General features: G+C 32.8%; 2 protein-coding genes, 1 long non-coding RNA gene and 1 pseudogene across 4 annotated transcripts; 3 read left to right on the top strand and 1 right to left on the bottom strand.

Moving 5' to 3' along the window:
* The first annotated feature begins 1,641 nt into the window (after positions 1-1,641).
* LOC140841549 (phosphate transporter PHO1 homolog 9-like) lies at positions 1,642-5,969 on the top strand (annotated as a pseudogene).
* LOC140841550 (uncharacterized) lies at positions 2,330-6,408 on the bottom strand. Its single transcript, XR_012120221.1, has 6 exons — positions 5,992-6,408; positions 5,046-5,221; positions 3,720-3,851; positions 2,974-3,140; positions 2,730-2,843; positions 2,330-2,422 (listed from the first exon to the last, which is right to left on the bottom strand). It is a non-coding gene; the product is annotated as an uncharacterized lncRNA (long non-coding RNA).
* A 9,389-nt stretch (positions 6,409-15,797) lies between these two features.
* Positions 15,798-16,469, top strand: LOC140840517 (oleosin H1-like). The gene has a single exon (XM_073207701.1). It carries the CDS (start codon positions 15,860-15,862, stop codon positions 16,415-16,417), a length of 558 nt encoding a protein of 185 aa, XP_073063802.1. The 5' UTR covers positions 15,798-15,859; the 3' UTR covers positions 16,418-16,469.
* Positions 16,470-20,600: 4,131 nt separating this feature from the next.
* Positions 20,601-22,712, top strand: LOC140841548 (sirohydrochlorin ferrochelatase, chloroplastic). 2 transcript variants are annotated; one of them, XM_073209061.1, is made up of 6 exons: positions 20,601-20,736; positions 20,981-21,066; positions 21,654-21,715; positions 21,861-21,971; positions 22,054-22,146; positions 22,406-22,712. In XM_073209061.1, exons 1-6 carry the CDS (start codon positions 20,699-20,701, stop codon positions 22,508-22,510), a joined length of 495 nt encoding a protein of 164 aa, XP_073065162.1. In that variant the 5' UTR covers positions 20,601-20,698; the 3' UTR covers positions 22,511-22,712. The 2 variants fall into 2 exon arrangements, with proteins under 2 accessions (XP_073065162.1, XP_073065161.1); XM_073209060.1 differs by having other exon boundaries at positions 20,861-21,066.
* The last annotated feature ends 132 nt before the right edge of the window (positions 22,713-22,844 follow it).

Raw genomic sequence — 22,844 nt, 5'->3', positions numbered from 1 at the left:
GGATTCCCAAATCCGAGTGAGTCTGCAGATGGATTCTTTTGGAGCCGGGCAGGTGAAGGCCCATGCTCTACTCTCCGGGCAGTCATAGGCCCGGGCTCTTGTAATCTCCCGGGAACTTTCTACCCGGGCCACCTCGATATGAACACCGCACTCGAGTATACTAGCAGAATAGGGTGTGGGTGACTGCCCTATCTCTGACACCAGGTCGATGGGTTGACAAAATCAGGTAGACGGGATGTGACTAGTATATGAATTGACGTATCAGGATATAGGGTACAGTCAGCCGCCCTACTATGATTAGTAGGTAGCACGGAGAACGAGGTCATCATTACTTTTTCTACTATAAATATCAGGTTCTCTCTTTACATTTACATTCATTCATTCATTCACACCAATATCACAGCCATCACTTGGCTACATTGGTTTTATTGCTTGAGTACTCTGCTGACTTAAGCATCGGAGTGGTCACGCCGGACACCCCTCCGGCGCCCATTCACGAGTTCCTCTCCTTGTCTGCAGGTCATAGTGGAAGCTATAGCTCACAAGTTCATCTACTTTGCTCATTTTCCTGAACAACATTATAAATTATTGATTCGATCCGGTGGAGCACCCGACCCAGCTCACCCATTTCACTAGGATCGCATCATATATTAATGTGATAATTTATTAGAATTTGTTAGACTATCAATTATATATTAGATCGAATAATTAGACTACGAATTAAATTATATATTAGTTGGAATAAATAAAAAAAATTGATATTTCATTTTTGCCCTTACAACAATTAGAATTTTACATATATATCTTTATTGAGTTTTTTGATTTGTATTGATAAGGAGGTCATTTTTGTCATTTGATAAACATTTTTATTATCAAACATATATTCATTTTTAATATATCATTGTTTTTAGATTTTCCAAAAATTGTGTAGAAAATTTTTTTGCGATTAATTTAACGATGCAAAATTCAAGGAGATAATAAAAAATTTACAATGAAAAATTTTGTCGTTCTTTTTACAATTTTATAAATATAATAGATAAATATATATTTTTTAAATGTCTTTTTTCTTTTAATATTTTTAATTTTAAAATATTTTTTTAATTAAAAAATCTATTATTTTAATATTTTTTTCTAAGAAACATCTATCAAGAAAATGTTATTTCTCTAATGTATTTTTATTATCAAATATCTATTCAGCTTTTACGTAACATTGTTTACAAAATTTCTTATGTCGCAATTTTCTATTAAAAAATAAATAGTTTTCAAGTAATATACTAAAATCAAAATACAAGAATTTTGCTCATAATCTACACTTTTATGAGTAAAAATGTATTTTAAATCTTCTACATTATAAGTTATTTTTGAACTTATAAGCTATAAATTCATATTTTAAAAATAAGTTGTCACGAATCCGAAGATCCCACGGCCTATTCATCATATGACACGATTCTTGGCAGTGATTTTATCAAGTCGATTGGTGGATTCAACCAAGACTAAAAGTTTATTATTTTCCGGTGGGAAAACATTGTTTTTTCGTCTTTCATCTTTGACTTTTTTTCGATTGTAATACTAAATTTTGTCCAAATTGAATTTCAAAAATGTTGAGTATTACTTACAATTAAAACCACCATCAGAAGTCGGAATCAAGTCATAAGTTGGCAGAAGTAAAGAGTATAGAAACTTTCCATATCGTGATAAATGAATTTAACACATGTACGCTAGAGTCAATCCGATTTTAAAGTATATTTACGTGAAAAACATTAATGCGATGGTCACACGTTTGAGGTTTTCAAATTCAAGGCTTGAAAAATATGTCCTAACAATCTCCATTCATTAGCAAAATCGGGAGTGGGAGAAAGACTCGTTCAATGCACAGAAAGGATGAAATTTGGAAAGGAATTAGCTTCCCAAACGGTGCAAGAATGGCAGGAAGCATACATGGACTACAAACATCTCAAGAAACTGCTGAAAAACATCTTTAAATTCAGACAGCAAAACGCATTACCATATTCAGTAAGCCGAGGTGGTTTCTTGAAGAGGAAATCGACCTTGCACAGATCGTTTAGCGGGTTGATGGATGGAGACAACTGCTCAATAAGGAGTGATGAAGTGATATTAGTACACCCAGTGCGGCAAGAAAGTTCGGAGAATGATGCGTTCTATCAGACAATTTTTTTGAAGCCATCAGAAGATGGTGGTGAAAACGAGATTCATTTCTTTAAGATTCTTGATAAAGAATTCAATAAAGTACTGAGATTTTACAAGGAAAAAGTTAAGAATGTGACTCTGCAGGCAGTGGAGTTGAGCAAGCAGATGGATAAACTTATCGCCTTAAGGATTGAAGTGTATAAACCTTTGATGGAAAAAAACGGGAATCATCAAGAAGTCGAGTCATCGAACACCGAACCTGAAGCTAAAGATCCTGTGAATACAGGACATGACGGTAAATGCAAGATGGATTTCTTTTTCCTTTTTTTCCACTTTTTCAAGGTACATAAGTGCAAATGATGCTGTGGAGATAAATTAGTTCAGATTAAGATTGATTCTGTCTCTTCACTGTAGAAGATCCAGCCACGAATGTGGTCCAAGAACTTGGGACCAGCCAGGAAAACGCTTCTGAAAATAATACTTTTCCGCCAGCATATTCGATTCATGCAAAGATCAATATTGAACCAAAATGTCCTCTTATGAAATTAAGTAAGATCATCAAAAGTACAAACAAGTCGAACCTGGCAATCAGAATTGAGGAGCTAAGACGAGCTGAGGAAAAATTAAGATGGGCTTTCATCCAATATTACCAACAGCTCGGACTCCTAAAAATATATCGGTGATTCATCATTCACCTGAAAACAAAATTCGACAAATTAATACAGAGGAGTTGAGCTAACATATTTCATTGCAATGCGACAGTTCCTCGAATATTTTGGCATTCTCCAAGATCATGAAGAAATATGACAAGGTATGGACGTTTACAGTAAATCAGGAAAATGTATACTATTCACAGCATTTTACTCTCTTGGGGTCTCCCGCGTGGAACTCTTGTCCTGCAGATCACTTCAAGAAGTGCTTCAAATTCTTATTTACAGATGATTGACAAATCGGATCTCGGAAGCTCGGATGAGGTCTGAATCCAAGCCTTCCTAATTAGCAAAATAAAGGAACAATATTAGTCCTATTTTCCTCTTTTTCCTGCAGGTTAACATGCTCATCGGAAGGGTAGAGGACTGCATTTGTTAAGTACTTCTCAAATGGAAATCGAAGAAAAGGGGTGAAACTTTTAAAGCCCAGAAAAAAAATGGAGAAGCACAGAGTAACATTTGCTCTTGGTAAGCTTGAACAGAAGGAAAGACAACTGCATAAAAAAGAAAAGAAAAATGTCATCGTTCTCTATGATTTCGTTTGAGATTTTTTAAGAAAATAAAGGTGTGAACCTAGTAGTTTAACAAACTACTGATCTTGTAGGTATATTAACTGGCTGTTCAGTAGCACTAGTTATCGGTATTATTGTTTCAATACATGCAAGGGGACTTATTCGACACGAGGGACGAGAGCAGTATATGAACAATATATTTCCTCTTTACAGGTATAAATTTTTTTTTATCTCCTTGATAACCGAACAGATGCACTAAGACCACGAAGTACTAAATTAACGACTTTACCCACGTAGCTTCTTTGGATTCATTTTCCTTCACATGCTCATGTATGGGATAAACACATACCTCTGGAGGCGATTCCGGGTGAACTACCCCTTCATCTTTGGATTTAAATCAGGTACAGAATTGGGATTCAGAGAAATCTTTCTACTTGCTTCCGCCCTTTCAGTACTCACTTTGGTAGCTGTACTTTCAAATCTGGACATGGAAATGGATCCAAGAACACAACAGTATCAAACATTAACTGAACTGGTTCCGGCAGGACTAGTTATGGTAAGTTCAAGACTGCTCTTACCCCCTTCTTGATTCACCAACATATTACTATTTCTGCTCAAAAGTTTCTACACAGATTTTACGAACGTATCTTCTTTCGGTAAATTTTCATACCAAGGTGTTAATTTCCAGGTCTTGCTTCTTATAACATTTTGTCCTTTCAACATTATGTATCGCTCAAGCCGCTACTTTCTCATTAGATGTGCATGGCGTTGTCTTTTCGCTCCTCTTTATAAGGTATACAGGTTCATCAACGGAACAAAATATAGTTAGAAACAATCATCATATCCTTTCTGGCTGCCTTTGTAGGTTACCTTCTCGGATTTCTTCTTGGCAGACCAGCTAACAAGCCAGGTTCATATCTCATTCTTATTATAATAGTATAGCTAATTTTCTAGTGGCTATAATTCGGTCTGTGTTTAGCTACGATCGACATGGAGATATCATTTTCATGCATTTCAGGTTCAGGCTTTCAGAAGTTTCCAATTTTACATTTGCTATTATGGATGGGGAGACTTCAAAAGGAGATCAAACCAGTGCCTTGAAAGCAAAGTATATGAAATTTTTTACATTGTTGTACCAGTTATTCCATTTTTGTCACGAGTTCTGCAGGTTGGTTAGTTAATGCTTCAATGGGCATGATCCTCTGTCCATTCTTCTCTGTTCCAAAAAAACATGACAACTTTTGGTTGCTCAATTGATTTCAGTGCCTACGCCGCGTGTCTGAGGAGAAGAATCTCATGCAAGGACTCAATAGCCTAAAGTATTTCTTAACAGTAGTGGCACTTGTCATTAGGACAATATATGAATTCCGGAGAGGAACTTTTTGGAGAATCATGGCAGCATCAAGTTCGGGAGTCACGGCTGTTTTTAATACATACTGGGACATTGTCATGGACTGGGGACTTTTACAAAAGAAAGCAAGAAATCCATGGCTGAGAGACAAGCTTTTGATATCAAACAGGGCCGTTTACTTTGTGGCCATAGTGAGTACTGAAATGGTTTATTTTATGTCACAGTATAATCTGCAATGTTTGTGAATTTTCAAGATCAATGTTTGTGAATTTTCAAGATCTTATTTACAAAAAAACATCAATAGATATATCCTTTTTCACTTACTTGGATTGCAGGTAGTCAATATTCTTCTCAGACTTGTATGGATGCAGTTAGTTCTTGACTTCAATGAAGCGCCGTTCCTCCACAGAAGAGCCATGATTGCACTCGTCGCCTGCCTGGAGATACTTCGTCGTGGAATTTGGAACTTTTTCAGGTTTTATAATACATCCATTACCATCCTGCATCATAGAATTAAATTGTGTTTGGTTCCCATCTTCCTTCTTTTCCACATTTTTTTGGCATCAGCGCGACATTATAAAGCTTGAAACATATCATTCCGATTGCATCAAACCCATGTTTATTCAACAACTAGAAGAATTTAAATATCACATCATGGCTATGCAGCAGCTGTCCATTTCCATTCCGAGAATGCCTGAATCATCCAAATAATTTCTTTTGAAAACTAAGACTTCTTTTTTCTGTTCAGTAACTTGTAAATTGGCAGGTTGGAGAACGAGCACTTCAACAACATCGAAAAATATCGAGCCTTCAATTTATCACCTCTGCCATTTCACTGTGAAGATGATAAATTTTTGTGACGGATAACTCCATGTAACAGGATATATTTGAATCATAAATGACATCTGAATAAGAAGGCTTAAACTGAAATGCCGTGTTGCTTGCAACAATAGGATCGAGTTTAACATAAGCTAGCCGACTGAATTTATGTACACCAGGTGCACATAAATTTCTGTGCATCAAAGCAAATATACTTACAACTCTCCTGAATTAGATTATGTATAAAACTGGAAGTATGTTTATTTAATCTGTAACAGTTGCCATCAAGTTTATATATACAGAAAGCCTAGTGGAAGGCAGATGGAGCGTTTTCCCTAGTTCTCTGTTCAAATTTCGTTCAAATCCCCATACAAACCACTTACCCATTTACTCATGTACATAACATTTCAATAAACATCAAACTCACAATAAATTTGGTACTGAAAATCACCTTAGAAGCAATAATTCCTCATAAACTTGAATCTGCTACCCCATATGAAAGAACCCTTGGATGAAATGGTTCGTCAAATACAGAAAAAAAAAAGGAAAAAAAAAACAGATTCTTTACTGCCGATTAAGACGACTGTAATCCATTATTCAAAACAACCATATGTGTCCGAAAGGAGGCAACAAATCCATACTTGTTCCAAGTGTTATCCTTTACTCCACCGAAGTTTCAGACCATGATCTGCCTTCTCCGGCAGGCGAGATAGACATCTAAAAGGATTGCGGCACTACAGCGCGCCAAGATCTTCTGTCGATCACCTAGGAAACAGCTAGCGATGCATGCATCTGCTCCTCGGAGCCATGTTTGCGACCGGCCACCAAAAGTATTTAAACTTTAAATTTGATTGTTTAATTTTATATATTGAATTCAATTTTTTTAAAAAAAAATACAGAACAGGTTGATTTTGATCTTTCGCTAAATTAATTTAAGGGTAATTTGGCCTAGAATCCCCACATAAGTTTTAAATTTAAGGATCGGTCCCTCTATCATAATTATTTATTTAAGGGCTCCATTCCTTCAATGACACTAGAAAAATTGTAGCTCAGGTCCGACAACTTCAAGATTTTGGAGTTAGTTTGCTTTCTAACCGAGGCCTGCGATGTCACGTCCCGAAACTCGGGATTGACACCGGCGTCGCTTATCAATCACAAAATCGAAAAACGACCAGCCTCGTAGCACAGTATAAACCGAAACCAGTTTATTTCATAAATTCTCGAAAAAAAACAACTGTCTTTACAACTGAATAAATTGAATAAATTTGCGGAAGCGTTTACAAATAGAATAAACCAACTAAAATCCTTAAATCTTGCAGCATAATTCGAATATAATAATTTCACCAGCCCCAAAACTGGTCCGACTCCTCTTCCTCGACCTGTTCCTCTAATTTATCTTCAGTTTTATATGGGGAGGTGTAAGGGGGTGAGTATTTTGGGAAATACTCAGCAAGTGGGGGCCGTTCGAGTACACAACAACATGCATATAACAATTCGAAATTTACACACACACACCATGCATAATCTGACTCATATCACATTCGTATACTTGACCTGACACTGAGATTCCTCTACTTTCAATGGTTTACTGACGTCAGTCCCTAATTTTTATTCCTCTAAGGGGGCGAGGCCGAATCGGTTATATCCCCACCGTATGAGGGTCATGTCATAGTTGGGATTCCCTCCCATATCCAGTCGGATCCTCACAGTGTCAACATAAACTCATGCAGAAATCATAACCAGAAGGGGTAGAACAGAATTGTACTCGACCGAAATTTTATAAAACCGAAAATTCATGCACCGAAATACATGCACCCAAAAAAATGCAACGATTTAAAACAAGCCCACTTACCTTAAACTTCTTGAAGAAAAACGTAAAACTCTGGTGGCTGGACGGCGGCAGCGCTTCGCCGTGCTCGAAAAATCCTAAGAAACTAGGTGTGTTTCTCGAAAATTGAGAGAGAATTGGTGTGAATTTTCGAGATCCATGCCCTCCTATTTATAGGGGTTGGCTGCTATCCTGATCGTGTATCAAATCGCGTTGATTCTGAATCAAATCTTCATCTAAAATCGTGATCTAATCTAAATCTTTATCAATTATCCTAGACCAAAATTCGAAATTTATAATTATATCCAAAGCTAATTTCGAAATTATGCCTTGCCCAGTCTGTGAAATTTCGACTTTTGTGTCTAATTCCCAATATTCGGTAGATTTTTGACTTCCTAAAATAATAAAAATTATATTTCTAAAATCCCACAAATTTGCTTACTTAAATCCAAAATTTAGTGGTATTTTTCTACAACTCAAATTTTGATTATTCCCCTAAAATCCCGGTAGTTAAACTTTTAAATTTTTCCCAAGGCTGCATTTTATCGTGTAGAATTTTCCCTCTATCTACTATTTTCGAAAATCACTTAATATTCTCCCCTATTATTTTCGAAAATCCCTTGATAAATCCTCAAGATTTTTGGTTCCAAGATTAAGTTATCTTCTTGCTTAAATCTTTATCCGGTAAAATTCTATCTATCTCAAATTCTGAAACAAATACACACGATATATTTAAATTCTTGAATTCCAAAAATCACAAATCCTGAAAATCTCGAAAATCTTGATACAAAATATTATCATGATAAAATAAAAATCCGGGATTTTACATGCGAGCCATTCGTAAAATTCCATCAAGGGGTTTATTCTTCCCAAGCTGCTAGGCAAACTTTTGGATATCCATTTCTCCTTTCGAACGAGGGTTTCCACTTGGAAAAATTAAGGTAAATGATGTTGGGTTTTGGAATGCTGATAATTTTGATTTTAATGATCACAAAACTTAGATAAACGATGAAAACATATAACATTTTTCTCCATCTTTTTGTGTTAATAAATTTTAAAAATAATTTGAACAAAAAGTTTATTTCTCCCTTAGTATTCAAAATCAAGCTCCCTCTATAGTTTTAAAAGTTTAAAATTATAAAAATAGAGATGTAATTACCCGAATTTCTCCACATTTATTTTCTATGGCAGCACATATGGTTTTAATTTAATCAATAAATTGCTTTATCTCGTGTATGATCTGGCTAGAAATTTTATATCAATGTGATCTCTATGAGTCTAATTTGAAATGTAAAAAGCAGTTTGTCATTCAGACACTCGAGCAAGATGTTGTCAATTTTCCCAAAGTTGCTTCAAGCTGCTTGAAAATTAAACTATGCATATATATGATTGAAAAATTTGAATTTTAAGATAAAAATAAATTTCAAATGTTCTTTCATAAACAATCATCTTTGTTACTAATTTATATAATCGATTGGGGGCAAACATTGAGCTACAATAGCTCGATGCTTGTCCTTGTAGCTTAATACTTAGCTTGTAACCCATTCGATACTTCTTTTGTAACAGTTGATTTTATCCTATTGATAGGCTTGTAATAGTTTGTATTTTTGTTGACATATATCTCATTGTTACCACTCCCAACGTGCTTAATTGACACATTTTTGTGTGATTTTATTGTAGGAGGAAGTTTTCTGCTTTTGAGATAAATCTGGGCTAAAAGGGGTGATTTTATATCTTAAATAAAGTTGCCGATATGATCTTAGTGGAAGATTCTAAGCAGAAAAATTCAGAAGTTGTTTTTGGACAAGATGTGATCATGCCTTGTGACTACTCTTCGGCTGTCTAGTGAGAATTAAAGAAATTTTATATATAAAGGAAGAAATACTATATAGAGTTTTTTTTATGGAAAAACTCTATATTCTTAGTGATATTTATTTGTATATTTTATTGATTAGGTTTTTATTTTAGATTAATGGGCTTTCTCTCCTTGACCCAACAAACAACTCACATCAAGGATAAATGAGGCACATGAGAAGAAATTGAAAAGACTCCTCCAACCACCAAGAACACACATGAAGTGAAGAAAAAAAAGGCGCAAAGATTTTCTCTGCAATTTTCTCAACGATTCTAGTACTTTTCTTTTCTTTATTTTTATGGAGATTGTAAACTGAGCCATACTTGGCTAAGATCTTCTTTCAGATTCAAGAGAAAAATCTGTTATTTCGATTTTATTACTGGGAGGTTTTTTTGTGCTTAATTAAGATTCTTGTTTGTTTCAAGTATTTGTTGATTTATATTTAATTCCCTGAAATTTGTATGTCGACTAATCTGATAAATTAATTCAATTTATCAATTTTTACTGCTATCCATGAATTCATTGATCCGTAATTATCATGAATGATTGGAACGAGAGTAGCGATATGTTAGATGTGTTGTGTTATCATAGCAAACACTACAACAAAAACGCCAAACGACAACGGATAAAATCCGTTGTCGTAGGCCATTTTCGACTGTTGTAACTGAGGGTGTTGTTGAAAGTATCTTCAACGACAACGGTTTTAAACCGTTGTCTTTTCTACCAACGACAACGGTTTTGCAACGGTGTTAAACCGTTGTATTTTCTATCAACGACAACGATTTTGCTATTAAATTTGCGACGACAATGAAAACCGTCGCAAATAAAACCGTTGTCGTAGCAGCATTTTGCGACGGTTTTAACAAACCGTCGCTAATATTTGTTGCGACGGTTTTAAAACCCGTCGCTAAATGTAGCGACAGTATTTATTTGGAAATACTGTCGCTATTTTGCGACGATTTTTAAGTCCGTCGCTAATATTTTACGTAAAATAAAAAAAAATTAAGAATTTTATAAATTTGTATTGTGAATTGGTACAATCTTGTAAGAGATAAAAACTTTAAGTGTCGTGAAGTAATAAAATCGTGTAAAAGATAAAATTTTAATTGTTTTGAAATGATAAAAAAATCGTGTAAGAGATAAAAATTTTAAGTGTTGTGAAGTGATAAAATTGTGTAAGTGATAAAAATTTTAAGTGTTATGAAGTTGTAAAATCGTGTAAATGAGAAAAAATTTAAGTTTGGTGAAGTGAAGTGGAAGAAAATGGAGTGAATTTGTATGTATTTATAGAGAGTGGTGGAAGAAAATGAGTGGAGAAATAGGCGGGATTGAATTTTTTAAATCTGCGACGGGTTTTGTCTTAATCGTCGCTAAATTTAGCGACAGACGTTTTGCATACCGTCGCTATAATCAATATAGCGACGGTTTTACATGAAGCTGTCGCAAAACATAGCAACGGTTTTTGTTTAAACCGTCGCAAATATGAATGTAGCGATGGTATGTATATAACCGTCGCTACAAATGGAGGGAAAACAAGGCGGGATCGAATTTTTGAAATTCGCGACGGGATTTGGCTAAACCGTCGCTAAAATGAGTTTAGCGACGGTATATATGAAACCGTCGCTAATTTACGTTGTGTTTTGTCCTAAAACCGTCGCTAAAACCGTCGCTAATTAACGTTGTGTTTTCTTAAACCGTTGTCGATTGTCTAAAAATACACGCTACAAATTATTTTAAAAAATTCTACGACAACGGTTTTTTAAAAACCGTTGTCGTAGCTCGAAAAAAACCGCTAATAGACAACGGTTTGAAAAAACCGTTGTCATTGTCCAAAAAAACACAATAATAGACAACGGTTTTAAAAACCGTTGTCGTAGGCCAAAGAAGAAACGCTAATAGACAACGGTTTTTAAAAACCGTTGTCGTAGCAAAAAAAAAACCGCTAATAGACAACGGTTTTTAAAAACCGTTGTCGTAGGCCTAAAAAGACACGCTAATAGACAACGGTTTTTAAAAACCGTTGTCGTAGCCCAAAAAAAACACGCTAATAGACAACGGTTCTATGAACCGTTGTTATTGACCCTAAAACCGTTGTCTTTGACCCCCCAAAGACAACAGTTGTTTAAAACCGTTGTCTTTGATCCCAAAAAGACAACGGTTTTGGCTAAAACCGTTGTTAAAAACTCTACGACAACGGTTTTGCACAAAAACCGTTGTCGTATGTGTGTTGTTGTATGTGGTTTTTCCTGTAGTGAAATTTTGTTTAAATAAATCAACTAAACTCGATCTATCAATTGAAGCTATATCAGTTGTTAGATTTTAGGATTAACTGTTTTCACAAAACGGAAATACTATTTTTAATTAATATAGAACACTATCGTGTCCAGTTAGTTATTAATAAGTTTTTACTGAATGTTGGGTTTAGTCATAAATTAGAAAAACACAAAGATTTTAGCGGCTATCCCTAGAACCCTAAGGTTAATTTCTTGGAAATGCATAAATAATTCAAATGTTAACCAATGAACAATGATACAATTAAATATTGGAACCCCCTTAAATCAGAATCTGCTCGTATTGAATTTTTCATTTAACCCTATTAAATTAACTACCCTTCCTTGCTTGTTAATCTCATTTTTTTCTATTTTATTTTATTAGCATTTATCCAACAAAATCTCCCTTTTTATTTATTTTTATTATCGAAAGAAATAAATCAATCGTTCCATGTGGATTCGACCCTACTCACCATTACACTCGATATATTTAAAAGTAGAAAATTAAGTTTAGTAGCTCAACGATAGCACACCACCAACTTTTGGGGTTGTTTATTGTGACTCATTGATAAAATTTATTTGAAGATGATAATATAATTGTGTTTTCTGTGTGCGAAATGTGGATTTCTAGTGCTATGTTGAAGAATCATAGTTTCTGTTCACTGTATAAGTGTGTGTTAATGCATATAAATATTGATTTTTAATTAATTGCATAAAGGTTTCGGTTTAATTTTAATATTGTTAAATTTGTTTATTAGTACTTCTTGTTTTATGACTTTGTGCACTATTTATTTTTTTGTTTTTTGCTTTTTGGCAAAAACTTGTGTGAGACGGTCTTACGGGTCATATTTGTGAGACGGATCTCTTATTTGGGTCATTCATTAAAATGTATTACTTTTTATGCTAAGAGTATTACTTTTTATTGTGAATATGAGTAGGGTTGATCCGTCTCACATGAGATCCACTCTTGCTTTTTTGGTTTTTTTAAGAATGGTTCGAAAACGAGTTGGAGATAAAATGCATGTTATTGCTCGTAGATCGTACGAGTCACCAAGCCGTTGTTCTACTTCAGTCTTTCAGAGTACAATGGAAGTACTTTCGCCTACAATCGGAGAAAAACAACTACATTGAATAAAGATTTTAGACGAAAATGAAATATATGTGTTGCGTCAACGTTTGAAAATTGTTACGATCGAAATGTGTTTTGAGATAGTGAATAAACAATGTTTACAATAGTTTGTTCTTGAAATCTTCAAAAATGAACCCGACGCCGAGAGATTATATCGAGTTCGATTTTCAAATCGAGCTAAAGTCACTCAAGATCCATGTGTAATCATCAATAATAATTCTAATGTTTTATCTTATTTCTTGAAATTTTGCGTTCCAGATAAAATATTAATTGAATTTTCAAAGAATTTCAAGCACATGCAAAGATCCAGTATATATAATTCTCATAAGTTAAATAGTTAAAATCTCGTGTTTTTATTTTGACGACTTTTTTTTTTGTGTAGATGAAGATGAATCGATATCAGAATAAATATCGATAAAATTAAAACAATAAACAACTTCAATCCACTTAAGATTGAAATTGTGTTTAGAGAGAGCGAATAAATACTATTTAAAATTTTTAGAGCTACAATAGTTCATTTTTGAAATATTCAAAAACGAACCCAACACCGAAAAAATATATCGAGTTCGATTTTCAAATCGAGCTAAATTCACTCAAGATCCATGTATAAACATCGACAATAATTCTATTGTTTTATCTTATTTCTTGAAAGTTTTGTTTAAGAAAATATGAATTGAGTTTTCAAATATTTTCAGGCACTTGCAAAGATGTAGTATAATTCTCACAAACTAAATAGTTAAAATCTCTTATTTTTATTTTGTTATTTCGGTGAATTTTTTTTGTAGATGAAAATTAATTGATATCAGATGAATATCGATAAAGTTAAAATAATATAACAACTTCAATCTACTTAGGTATTGTTTGGTACATGAGATAAGGGTGAGATTGATAAATAATCTCCCTTATCCCATGTTTGGTACGTTTTTTAAAAGCCCGTGATATTCCCTGGATAAATAAATTTTGAGAAGGATAAAACATCCTTTGTAAGAGGTGTTATAATTTTAATGTAATGATAAAATACATTACAAATGAAATTAATTACCCCCAATTTAAATGCATTTAAGTTAATGTTAATGTTTATTAAATACATACATATATACAAATATATAGATACATATATACACACACAAATATATATACACACACATGTATATATAAGTGTGTGTGTGTGTGTGTGTGTGTGTGTGTGTGTGTGTGTGTGTGTGTGTGTATATATATATATATATATATATATATATATATATATATTTATTTATATATATTATAACGTAATTTAAGAATTGAGATATGTGTAAGCAATTTCAAGATCTTGGTAACAATGAAATATAAGTTGTGATAGGGTTAATTTTGTTATTACAATTTAATATATAAATTTAATCACTCTTGTTAAAATCATACCAAACATTCAACATATTATCTTATCATTATATTTATCCTTATACTATATACCACTTACTTATCATATCCTATGTACCAAATTGTACCTTAGTATGCTATTCTTAAAAGACAAAAACTTGTGTGAGACGGTCTCACGGGTCGTATTTGTGAGACAGATATCTTATTTGGGTTATCCATGAAAAAATATTATTTTTTATGCTAAGAATATTATTTTTTATTGTGAATATGGGTAGGGTTGAGTCGTCTCACCAATTAAGATCCGTGAGACGGTCTCATATGAGACCCACCCTACTTAAAATACCCATACTATACATAATTTTCATAACAATCTAATTTATTCTCATACATGTGCATTGTTAAATTTAGTCTCTTTGGTGATTATTGTGGATGATAATGGGTATTTTAAACGATAACTGAACATTAATATACAATAATTATATATTTTAAATAGTATAACCTCTATTAGACATTAATTGAGTACAATTAATAATTCATATATAGCTGATCGGTATAAAGATATGTGACAAACTATAGAATTTGGAGGGCATGATAAATAATAATGTTGTAGAAATCGAGCATTACAAGTCGGAAAAACAAGGGTTTGGTCCTATAAATTGGTTTGTTTTATATTACATTCATGCAATTTGTAGAAATCGAGCATTACAAGTAGGAAAAACAAGGGTTTCGGTTTGTTTTATATTATATTCATGCAACTATTCCAAATTAAGTTAATTTTCATTCAGTAACTTGGATATTTTTTAGTCATTTTTTCGCCTGAAGCCGCTAATCCATTTATATTTTTTTACACGATTCATATGATGTAAATAAAGTCTATGTTACACACAATAAAATTTATCTAAGCGAAAATAAAGAGAAAAAATAAATTAGCACGTTACTCAGTATTTCCAAATTGGTAGGAAAATCCTTTTTATTTTGATTATGTAGATTAAAATATATGTAATTAGGTTTTATTATTGTCATATGGACATATAGAAAAACATCAATGTCAAATAAACAAAAAATTCACGAGATTTAGTGATTTCGGATGAAAAAAAAGATACAAAAAAAAAAAACAAGTTATAAAATGAAACCAAATTACATAACTAAAATTGAAAACAGACCAACTTACGTGATCAAAATCCTAACTTTCTCTTATAAGCACAACATAGTAAGCATAAAGATGTGAGACTAACTAGATAATACACTTTAATTTAAGGCAAAAACTTGTGTAAGACGGTCTCACGGATTCTATTTGTGAGATTATTTGGGTCATCCATGAAAAAATATTACTTTTTATGCTAAAAGTATTACTTTTTATTGTGAATATGAGTAAGGTTGACACGTCTCATAGATTAAGATCCGTGAGACAGTCTCACATGAGACTCAATCTTAATTTAATTGGATATCTTAACATATATGTGTGTCAAAATTTCAGCCTATACATCATCTTTAATTCAATTAGATATCTAATTGATCACAAATAAAATGTTTTCAAATACGAAGCACATATTCCTTCCTGGTCTAATAAATTAATAACAAGAAATGGTAAAATATGGTTTGGTTAACACTCAATAAAGTATATTTTTTTAATAATAATTACGTTTACCGCATTTGAAATGGAAAAAAAAAAAAGAAAAAGTTGAACCAAAACCATGGCATGTGAAGAACAAGTAACTCAGGGGTGGCAACGTATCTCGCGACATGTAATCCATGCAAGCCCTCATCTCAACACGTTTCACTTCCCCTTCTTCCATAAATCCAACTGAGCATCCCCACCTAGCTCCATCCATTCACTCATTCATTAATACCGCACCACCTTCATTCCGTTCTTCGTTTCTCATGGCGGATCGGGATCGGGATCGTGATCGGCAGCAGTTCCAACTACACCCGCAGCAGCAGCAGCAGCAGCAGTACCGCTACGAAGGCGGCCTCAAGAACATCCTCCCACAAAAGGGCCCCTCCACCTCCCAGATAGTCGCCATAGTCACCCTCCTTCCAGTCAGCGGGACCCTCCTCGCCCTCGCGGGAATCACACTCGCCGGCTCTCTGATCGGCCTCGCCTTCGCCACCCCGGTCTTCCTCATATTCAGCCCAGTTCTCGTCCCCGCCGCCATCCTCATCGCTGGGGCCGTGACCGCGTTCTTGACATCCGGGGCGTTCGGGCTTACGGGACTCTCGTCTCTCTCATGGGTCTTGAATTCATTCCGTCAGGCCACCGGCAAGGAGCCGGGGGAATATGCAAAGCGGCGCGTGCAAGAAGCTACAGCTCAAGTGGGAGAGAAAACGAGGCAAGTGGGAGAAACAATCAAGGCTAAAGGTCAGGAAGGAGTAGGGCGAGAAGGAAGAGAATCGGGTGCGGCTGTGGGTGCAGGTGCAGGTGCAGGTCGGCCTGCTTGAACTAGAAAATAGTAGTGGTAATAATAATGATGATTCAGAAATGTATGTGTTTGTTTGTTTGTTAAAGAACATCTATGATGAGTATGCTGAAAAAGTATATTTTTAATATAAAAAATAATATATTTTTATAAATGATTCAACCGTCACTCAGTGAGATCATCCTCATATAAGTTAATTTTGCCGTTCAATTAGTACTATATATATTGGATTTTCCTGTCAAAGTTTGTGTTTTTACATATAATATAATATTTTTAGTAGTGTTTGAATTAAAGTATTCTTTTTCAAAAATATTTTAAAAAAAAAAACTTTAGTTAGAATAGTTATTTAAGCTGATAATTTGAATTGTACTTGAAATTTATGGTGTTCTGTTCTGTATATCTTCTAGGTTATAAGAGAGATGCTCAGCTAATTTAGATAAAAACTAATTAGTTTTCATCTAATAACTTCTTTTTTTTCAAATATTTTATAGAATTATGAAGAACGAGAACATCATATTTTTATTTTGGCAGTTTTTGTATTTTAGAAACTTGTAACACCTTTTAAACATAATAACAGTAATCATATATCAATTCGAAGATTGCTTCATTTATCCAATTTGATTGATTAAATTTGAAGACCAAGGCATTCTTTGGCCAATGCGAAATAGAGTTATTTTTTCTTAGCACAAATATGTTGTGGCACGTTAGTTTACATGATAGCAGAAGCAGCAAAACAGATGCGAAAACAAGCGAATCTGTATATACTAATTTTACGTCAAAAATTTCTCACTGTACACGAGCCTCGAGAATTTCAAGAAAACATAGTACCCGTTTTGGTCGTGATTGAGCTTCGAACAGGCTTAGAATCTTTCTTCACTCGAATCAGAAGATTCAACACCACTTCATGCTGTAGTCTTTTCTGGTTCAAAAGTCTCCTACCAAATTTGAGATAAAGTTGATACACACATGAATTAAATTAAAAAAGAGATCAAGCAAGAGGATAATTCAATCTTAGATTTCGGAATTTTCATATATATGTATATATATAATTTTCGAAAATGGAGGCTGGTACGGTCAAGAAGATTGATGAAAGTTTATAATATAAGGAAATGTATGCATGAGAAATTCAGAAGTCTTGCCTACCAAAATTTCAAGAAAATCAAGAGTCTTATTTTAAGGATAAATGACCAACAAATGCGAAAATAAATAAAGGAAAAATTCAAAATTTAAGTGAAATGATTAAGTTGTCCTGCAGAATAAAAGATCAACCCGATGCTGAAAAATTAGTCCTGAAAATTAGGATAAGGGAGGATAAATTATCTCATCAAAAGTTTAAACGCAAATATAATACACAATCAAAATAGTAGTCCCTCTTTATAAATAAGAGGAGCATCCCATTCGAAAATTACACCTGAAAATTACTTCAAATTTTTTCAAGTTGCTCTTTGTTGCTCTCAAGAATTTCAAGATTTGCTCTCTCAGTTTTACTGAGTGTCATAGCTCTGCTTCAGTCCAGATCTAAAGAGGATTCGAAAATCCTAGCAACAAAATTTTTTTTTGCAGATTCGGTCAAGTATTGTTGTTTTGTTTCTACCTCTTCTTCATACAATTGTCAGTATAAGTTTTTGGTATTGTGAGGATTCAACTAGATATAGATGAGAATCTTAATGTATGAGAAGTTATGACTCTTATATGATGAGATGGTAAGAACCTGGTTCCTGGCTTAATGGATCAGTTCTGGTTTGTTAAGCATGCCTAATTGTTACTCTCCTTGTTTTCCGATGTTAGCACCAAATTATAATTCTTGATAATTGAACACGTGAAATTTATATGATAGATACAAATATTTGTCACTTCATAAAATTTTATAACAAGTGAAAATGATGACAATTCAAACAACATTTCAAGCACCATATTTTATTGTCACCCTAGGGAGAACAATGATTGTTCGGTAGATTTTGTGCCTAACTTATTATTTGTATTAATAATTAATTGATATAGATAACATATTCAATTTGAAATATTTTTCTCAAATTTATATTAATAAATAATTTATTTATTTAAAAGTTAAATCATTTGTCCTTAAATGTACATATGGATTTGTATGTATTTTTGTAAATTTTTATAAATGCATCATTATATTAATATGTAACATTGTGTTTGAATAATGTGTGTGTATATATCATATGAATTATAGCTTAAAATCTTAATTTTTATCTTATTTTATTTATCATGTTAAGTTACGGTATTTTTTGGATCATTTTTCATTGTTATAGAATATTATATTTATTTGTATAAATCATAAGTTAAAAATAAAAAAATCAATTATAAAATTCAAAATGAAATATTTTCTTATATAAACTTCACACAATTACTATAATCAATTTCACTCTTCAATTAAATTTATTTACCAAAATAATTTTTTTTATCTTATCAAATTACAAAGATATTCAATATCTTTTAAATCCTGTTCAACATCAATGTCTTCATCTCAAACTATATATTTTATTATCGAGTGGGTTTCATGTGAGACCGTCTCACGGATTTTAATCTGTGAGACGGGTCAACCCTACCTATATTCAGAATAAAAATTAATACTTTTAGCATAAAAAATAATATTTTTTATGAATAACCCAAATAAGATATCCGTCTCACAAATACGATCCGTTAGATCGTCTCACACAAGTTTTTGCCTTTAGTATCTCATCAATTTTGTGCGCACATAGATGATCATGAAGCACATCAATCCTATTTCTTTAAACAAATATAAATTTCTTTTTTTTTTCACTTAATTTTTACGCAAAAAGAATTTGATTTTATATTAATATTAGAGTGAGTCTCACGTAAGACCGTCTCACGGATCATAATCTGTGAGACGGGTCAACCCTAACCATATTCACAATAAAAACTAATACTTTAGCATAAAAAGTAATATTTTTTCATGGGTGACCCAAATAAAAGATCCGTCTCACAAATACAACCCGTGAGACCGTCTCACACAAGTTTTTGCCTTAATATTATTGTGTGCGTAGGTATATGAGAAATGACAAACTCATTATGTTACCAAATTTGTTTATGTCAAATCATTAGAATATATTGCCTATAATTGATTGCTCTAATTTTGATTTTAATTTTTTTAATATTTGCCTTGATTATTTTTATGATTTTTTGATAATTTGTAGGTTTATTTTTTTTAAATCATGAATATTTTGAAGTTGAAATAAATGGATGATTTGTGATTTATTGCAATTGAGGAAGTATAATTACGAATATAAGTGATTATTTTTATTTTTATACATTAAAGTACGTAATTTTATGTGTCTTTTAATATATATATATATATATATATATATATATATATATATATATATATATATAAAGACGTAATTTAAATATTTTTTTGAGGAGTATAAAGATTTGATTCATGTGTTATTTTATAATGTTTTCACAAAATTGTGCAGGTAGTTATTTCTTATTTTGGAAAACTTAAAAAAAAAAAAGTGATTGGTAGTTGGGTTTGGAATGTAAAAGATATAAATATTAAATCAACTTTTAAAGAAAAATAATAATAAAGAATCAAACAAATGTTATTCATAAAAAATGGTATTTTTGGATTTTTTTTAATTATATAAGATATAATGCAAAATGTGTAATAAAGAAAACTATTTTTAAAATTATGATTTTAAAATGAACTAAAATAATCAATTTTTCATTCAAAATTTCATATAATATTAAAATAGAAAATTATTAAATGAGCAAATAGTCAAAAATGAAAAATCTGAAAAAGAAAAATTATAAGTTTTGAAAATTAGAGATAGACTATGAGGAAGATGATAAAGAGAAGTGATATGAAATGAGAGAGAAAGAAAGAAAAAGCTTTGAAGTTTTAACAATTCATCCAAATTTTTGGACCGAACTGAATAAATTTTTTGATAATTTATAGTTGTATTTTAGGATTTAATATTTATATGTTAATGAATTCATGAAACTATTAAAAATATATTGAAAATTTGAATATTTCTATACTTTTTATAGAGTTTTTAAAATAAATGTTGAATATCACATGAATTTTTAAAATTATATGAAAATTTATTTTGATTATCAATATACTTTTATAAAATATTCCAAATTCTTGATTAAATATCTATGTACTTTTAAAGTCTATAAAAATTATTACAAATCATTAAATTTTCTACGTTAAATAGGTTTGGGGCCCTAAATTCGCGCTTTTTTGGATTTTTTATGTCGAAATTAGGTCTATAAATTCAACGAAAATTTTTAAAGGAGGCCTGGAGAATTGACAATGGAAGCAGCAGCAGCTTCTGCGCTCGTTTTCCCGAGGTAATTCACTACTCTTACTTCGATTTTTGATTTGTTTTGCACTGCCACACTGTTAGGATACTTTAGACGTCTGCTACGTTCATAGTCTAATCTCTATTTTCTACAAAATTAAATGCGGAAATAGTGAAATTGGGGGAGGCCCGAGTAGGGTAATTCGTGGTTTTTTGAAATTGCATCTAAATCCATTGAAAAGAGAGAAATTACGATCGGGATTATGTTTGGCCACTGCAAATGGTGGCTTCAGGAAGGCGCTGAATGGGGTTGCTGAAGGCGATGGAGTGATAATTGTTGATCATGGCTCTCGGCGCAATGAATCCAATCTTATGCTAAGTAAACTTCTTCTTTATTTTTCTTCGTGATTTAGTACTGTTGGTTGTGAATGCGAGTTAGCAATTTAGATTATTATCATTTTTTATGGGATATTACCGAACAACTTTGGAATATATTTGATGCATAAAGTTTGGTCTATTCCAAATGCATTGTCTTTCTTTGAAGCCCAAAGTGCAAACCAATTATGCCATCAGGAAGTGAGAAATCATGCGTGTTTGTGTCATATTGGGATATGAAGATGAAGCACATTGGATCGATCGTGGTTAGGAAGTAACAATTTAGAGACTTATTGATAAAGACAATTTTACATGATTATTTAGTAGACCTCTTGATTTAGAGATCGGTGTTGTTTCAACAGTTAGCTCTATAAGAATGGTGTTTTTGAAGGTTGGATGCGGGGTTATAATGGTTATTCAGTTTCGAGTAAAATGGCCTTTTATGTTTAATTTTTTAGCGCGTAACAACTTCTGGAGACATAAAAGGGAAATGCGCACTTTAATCATTTTTTAGCCTGGTTTATTTACTCATTGGATAATTGGAAGTAGATTATGTTAATAATTTAATTTAACTTTATTTCTTTTTTACAGATGAGTTTGTGGATATGTTCAGGGAGAGAACCAAATATCCTATCGTGGAGCCTGCTCACATGGTATTAATTTATCTCAGTGATACTTATTTAAACAAACAACAGCCTATTTACATTGTAAGCCGCAGCAAAAGAATTTTTCGAATGAATGATGCAAGTAAAACTTTGTGTTTCGATTCCTAATAATTTTTATTCTTCTACAAATTAGGAACTTGCTGAGCCGTCTATCAAAGATGCCTTTGATTTATGTGTTCAACAAGGAGCGAAACGAGTTATAGTGAGTCCATTTTTCTTGTCTCCTGGAAGGCACTGGAACAGGGTAACTAGATACCTGGTTCTTGATACCATCATATCAAATGTATTGGAACCGAGTGGTTGAACCTGACTATGGGATTTGTCAGGATATTCCATCTCTAACGGCGGAAGCTGCAAAGGAGCATCCAGGGGTATCATACATCGTTACTGCTCCACTTGGTCTCCACGAACTGCTCGTGGTAGGATTCTCGGTTTTTTCTTGTTTGTGTACAATTATTTGGCTGAATTAGATTGTATCTAGTACTTCACCGAGTGTGAATTTTCTAATCCAAGCTGGCAACTAGTATGTGACAGAATGCATAAAATCTTTGCACGAATGGATTTTTTGCCATGTTCAGCTCCACATTCGTGTCCTTTTGTTTGCATTTTCTCATATACCTCCTGAAGACAGGTTATATTTTCAGTATAATGGCCTTATGAGACCTCTATATATTACAGGATGTCTTAAATGACAGAATAAACCATTGCTTGAGCCATGTTGCTGGTGTCGCAGAAGAGTGCCGGGTTTGTGCTGGAACAGGAAAATGCCGGTTGTATAATTAGTATTTTCCGGTGGCTCAGAAAGTTGAGAGGGCGAAATATTACCCGCTAGTGGTGCATTTAAATTCGTGATGGCATATCGTGATGTCGTGAGAAGGTAAAATTTTCTGTGGTACCATAGTGGTCCTTCTATATTGTGTAAAAACGTGCCAGACCAAAGTTTTGTAATGCGTAATATAATATGATGAGCTTTTTATAGTTTCCAGTCAAAGCCTAAGATTAAAGAATGAAGTACTTCGGGTGAGAACAGGCCATAATTGCTTGGGAAATTTCTCTGCTGTCATCTTTATTCAATCTATGAGTTTAAATACAAAATATTTCCAAAGTCACTCTTCCT

The sequence above is a fragment of the Primulina eburnea genome, chromosome 9, assembly GCF_022965805.1.
Source record: "Primulina eburnea isolate SZY01 chromosome 9, ASM2296580v1, whole genome shotgun sequence".
Taxonomy (NCBI): domain Eukaryota; kingdom Viridiplantae; phylum Streptophyta; class Magnoliopsida; order Lamiales; family Gesneriaceae; genus Primulina; species Primulina eburnea.
This window is presented reverse-complemented; position numbering and strand designations above follow the sequence as displayed.

Bases quoted from the DNA above. Each gene is read 5' to 3' on its own strand.
- LOC140840517 (XM_073207701.1), top strand. From the start codon at position 15,860: ATGGCGGATCGGGATCGGGATCGTGATCGGCAGCAGTTCCAACTACAC.
- LOC140841548 (XM_073209060.1), top strand. From the start codon at position 20,699: ATGGAAGCAGCAGCAGCTTCTGCGCTCGTTTTCCCGAG. The intron at 21,067-21,653 runs GTAAACTTCTTC...TCTTTTTTACAG, and splicing joins TGAATCCAATCTTATGCTAA to ATGAGTTTGTGGATATGTTC. The intron at 22,147-22,405 runs GTAGGATTCTCG...TATATATTACAG, and splicing joins GTCTCCACGAACTGCTCGTG to GATGTCTTAAATGACAGAAT.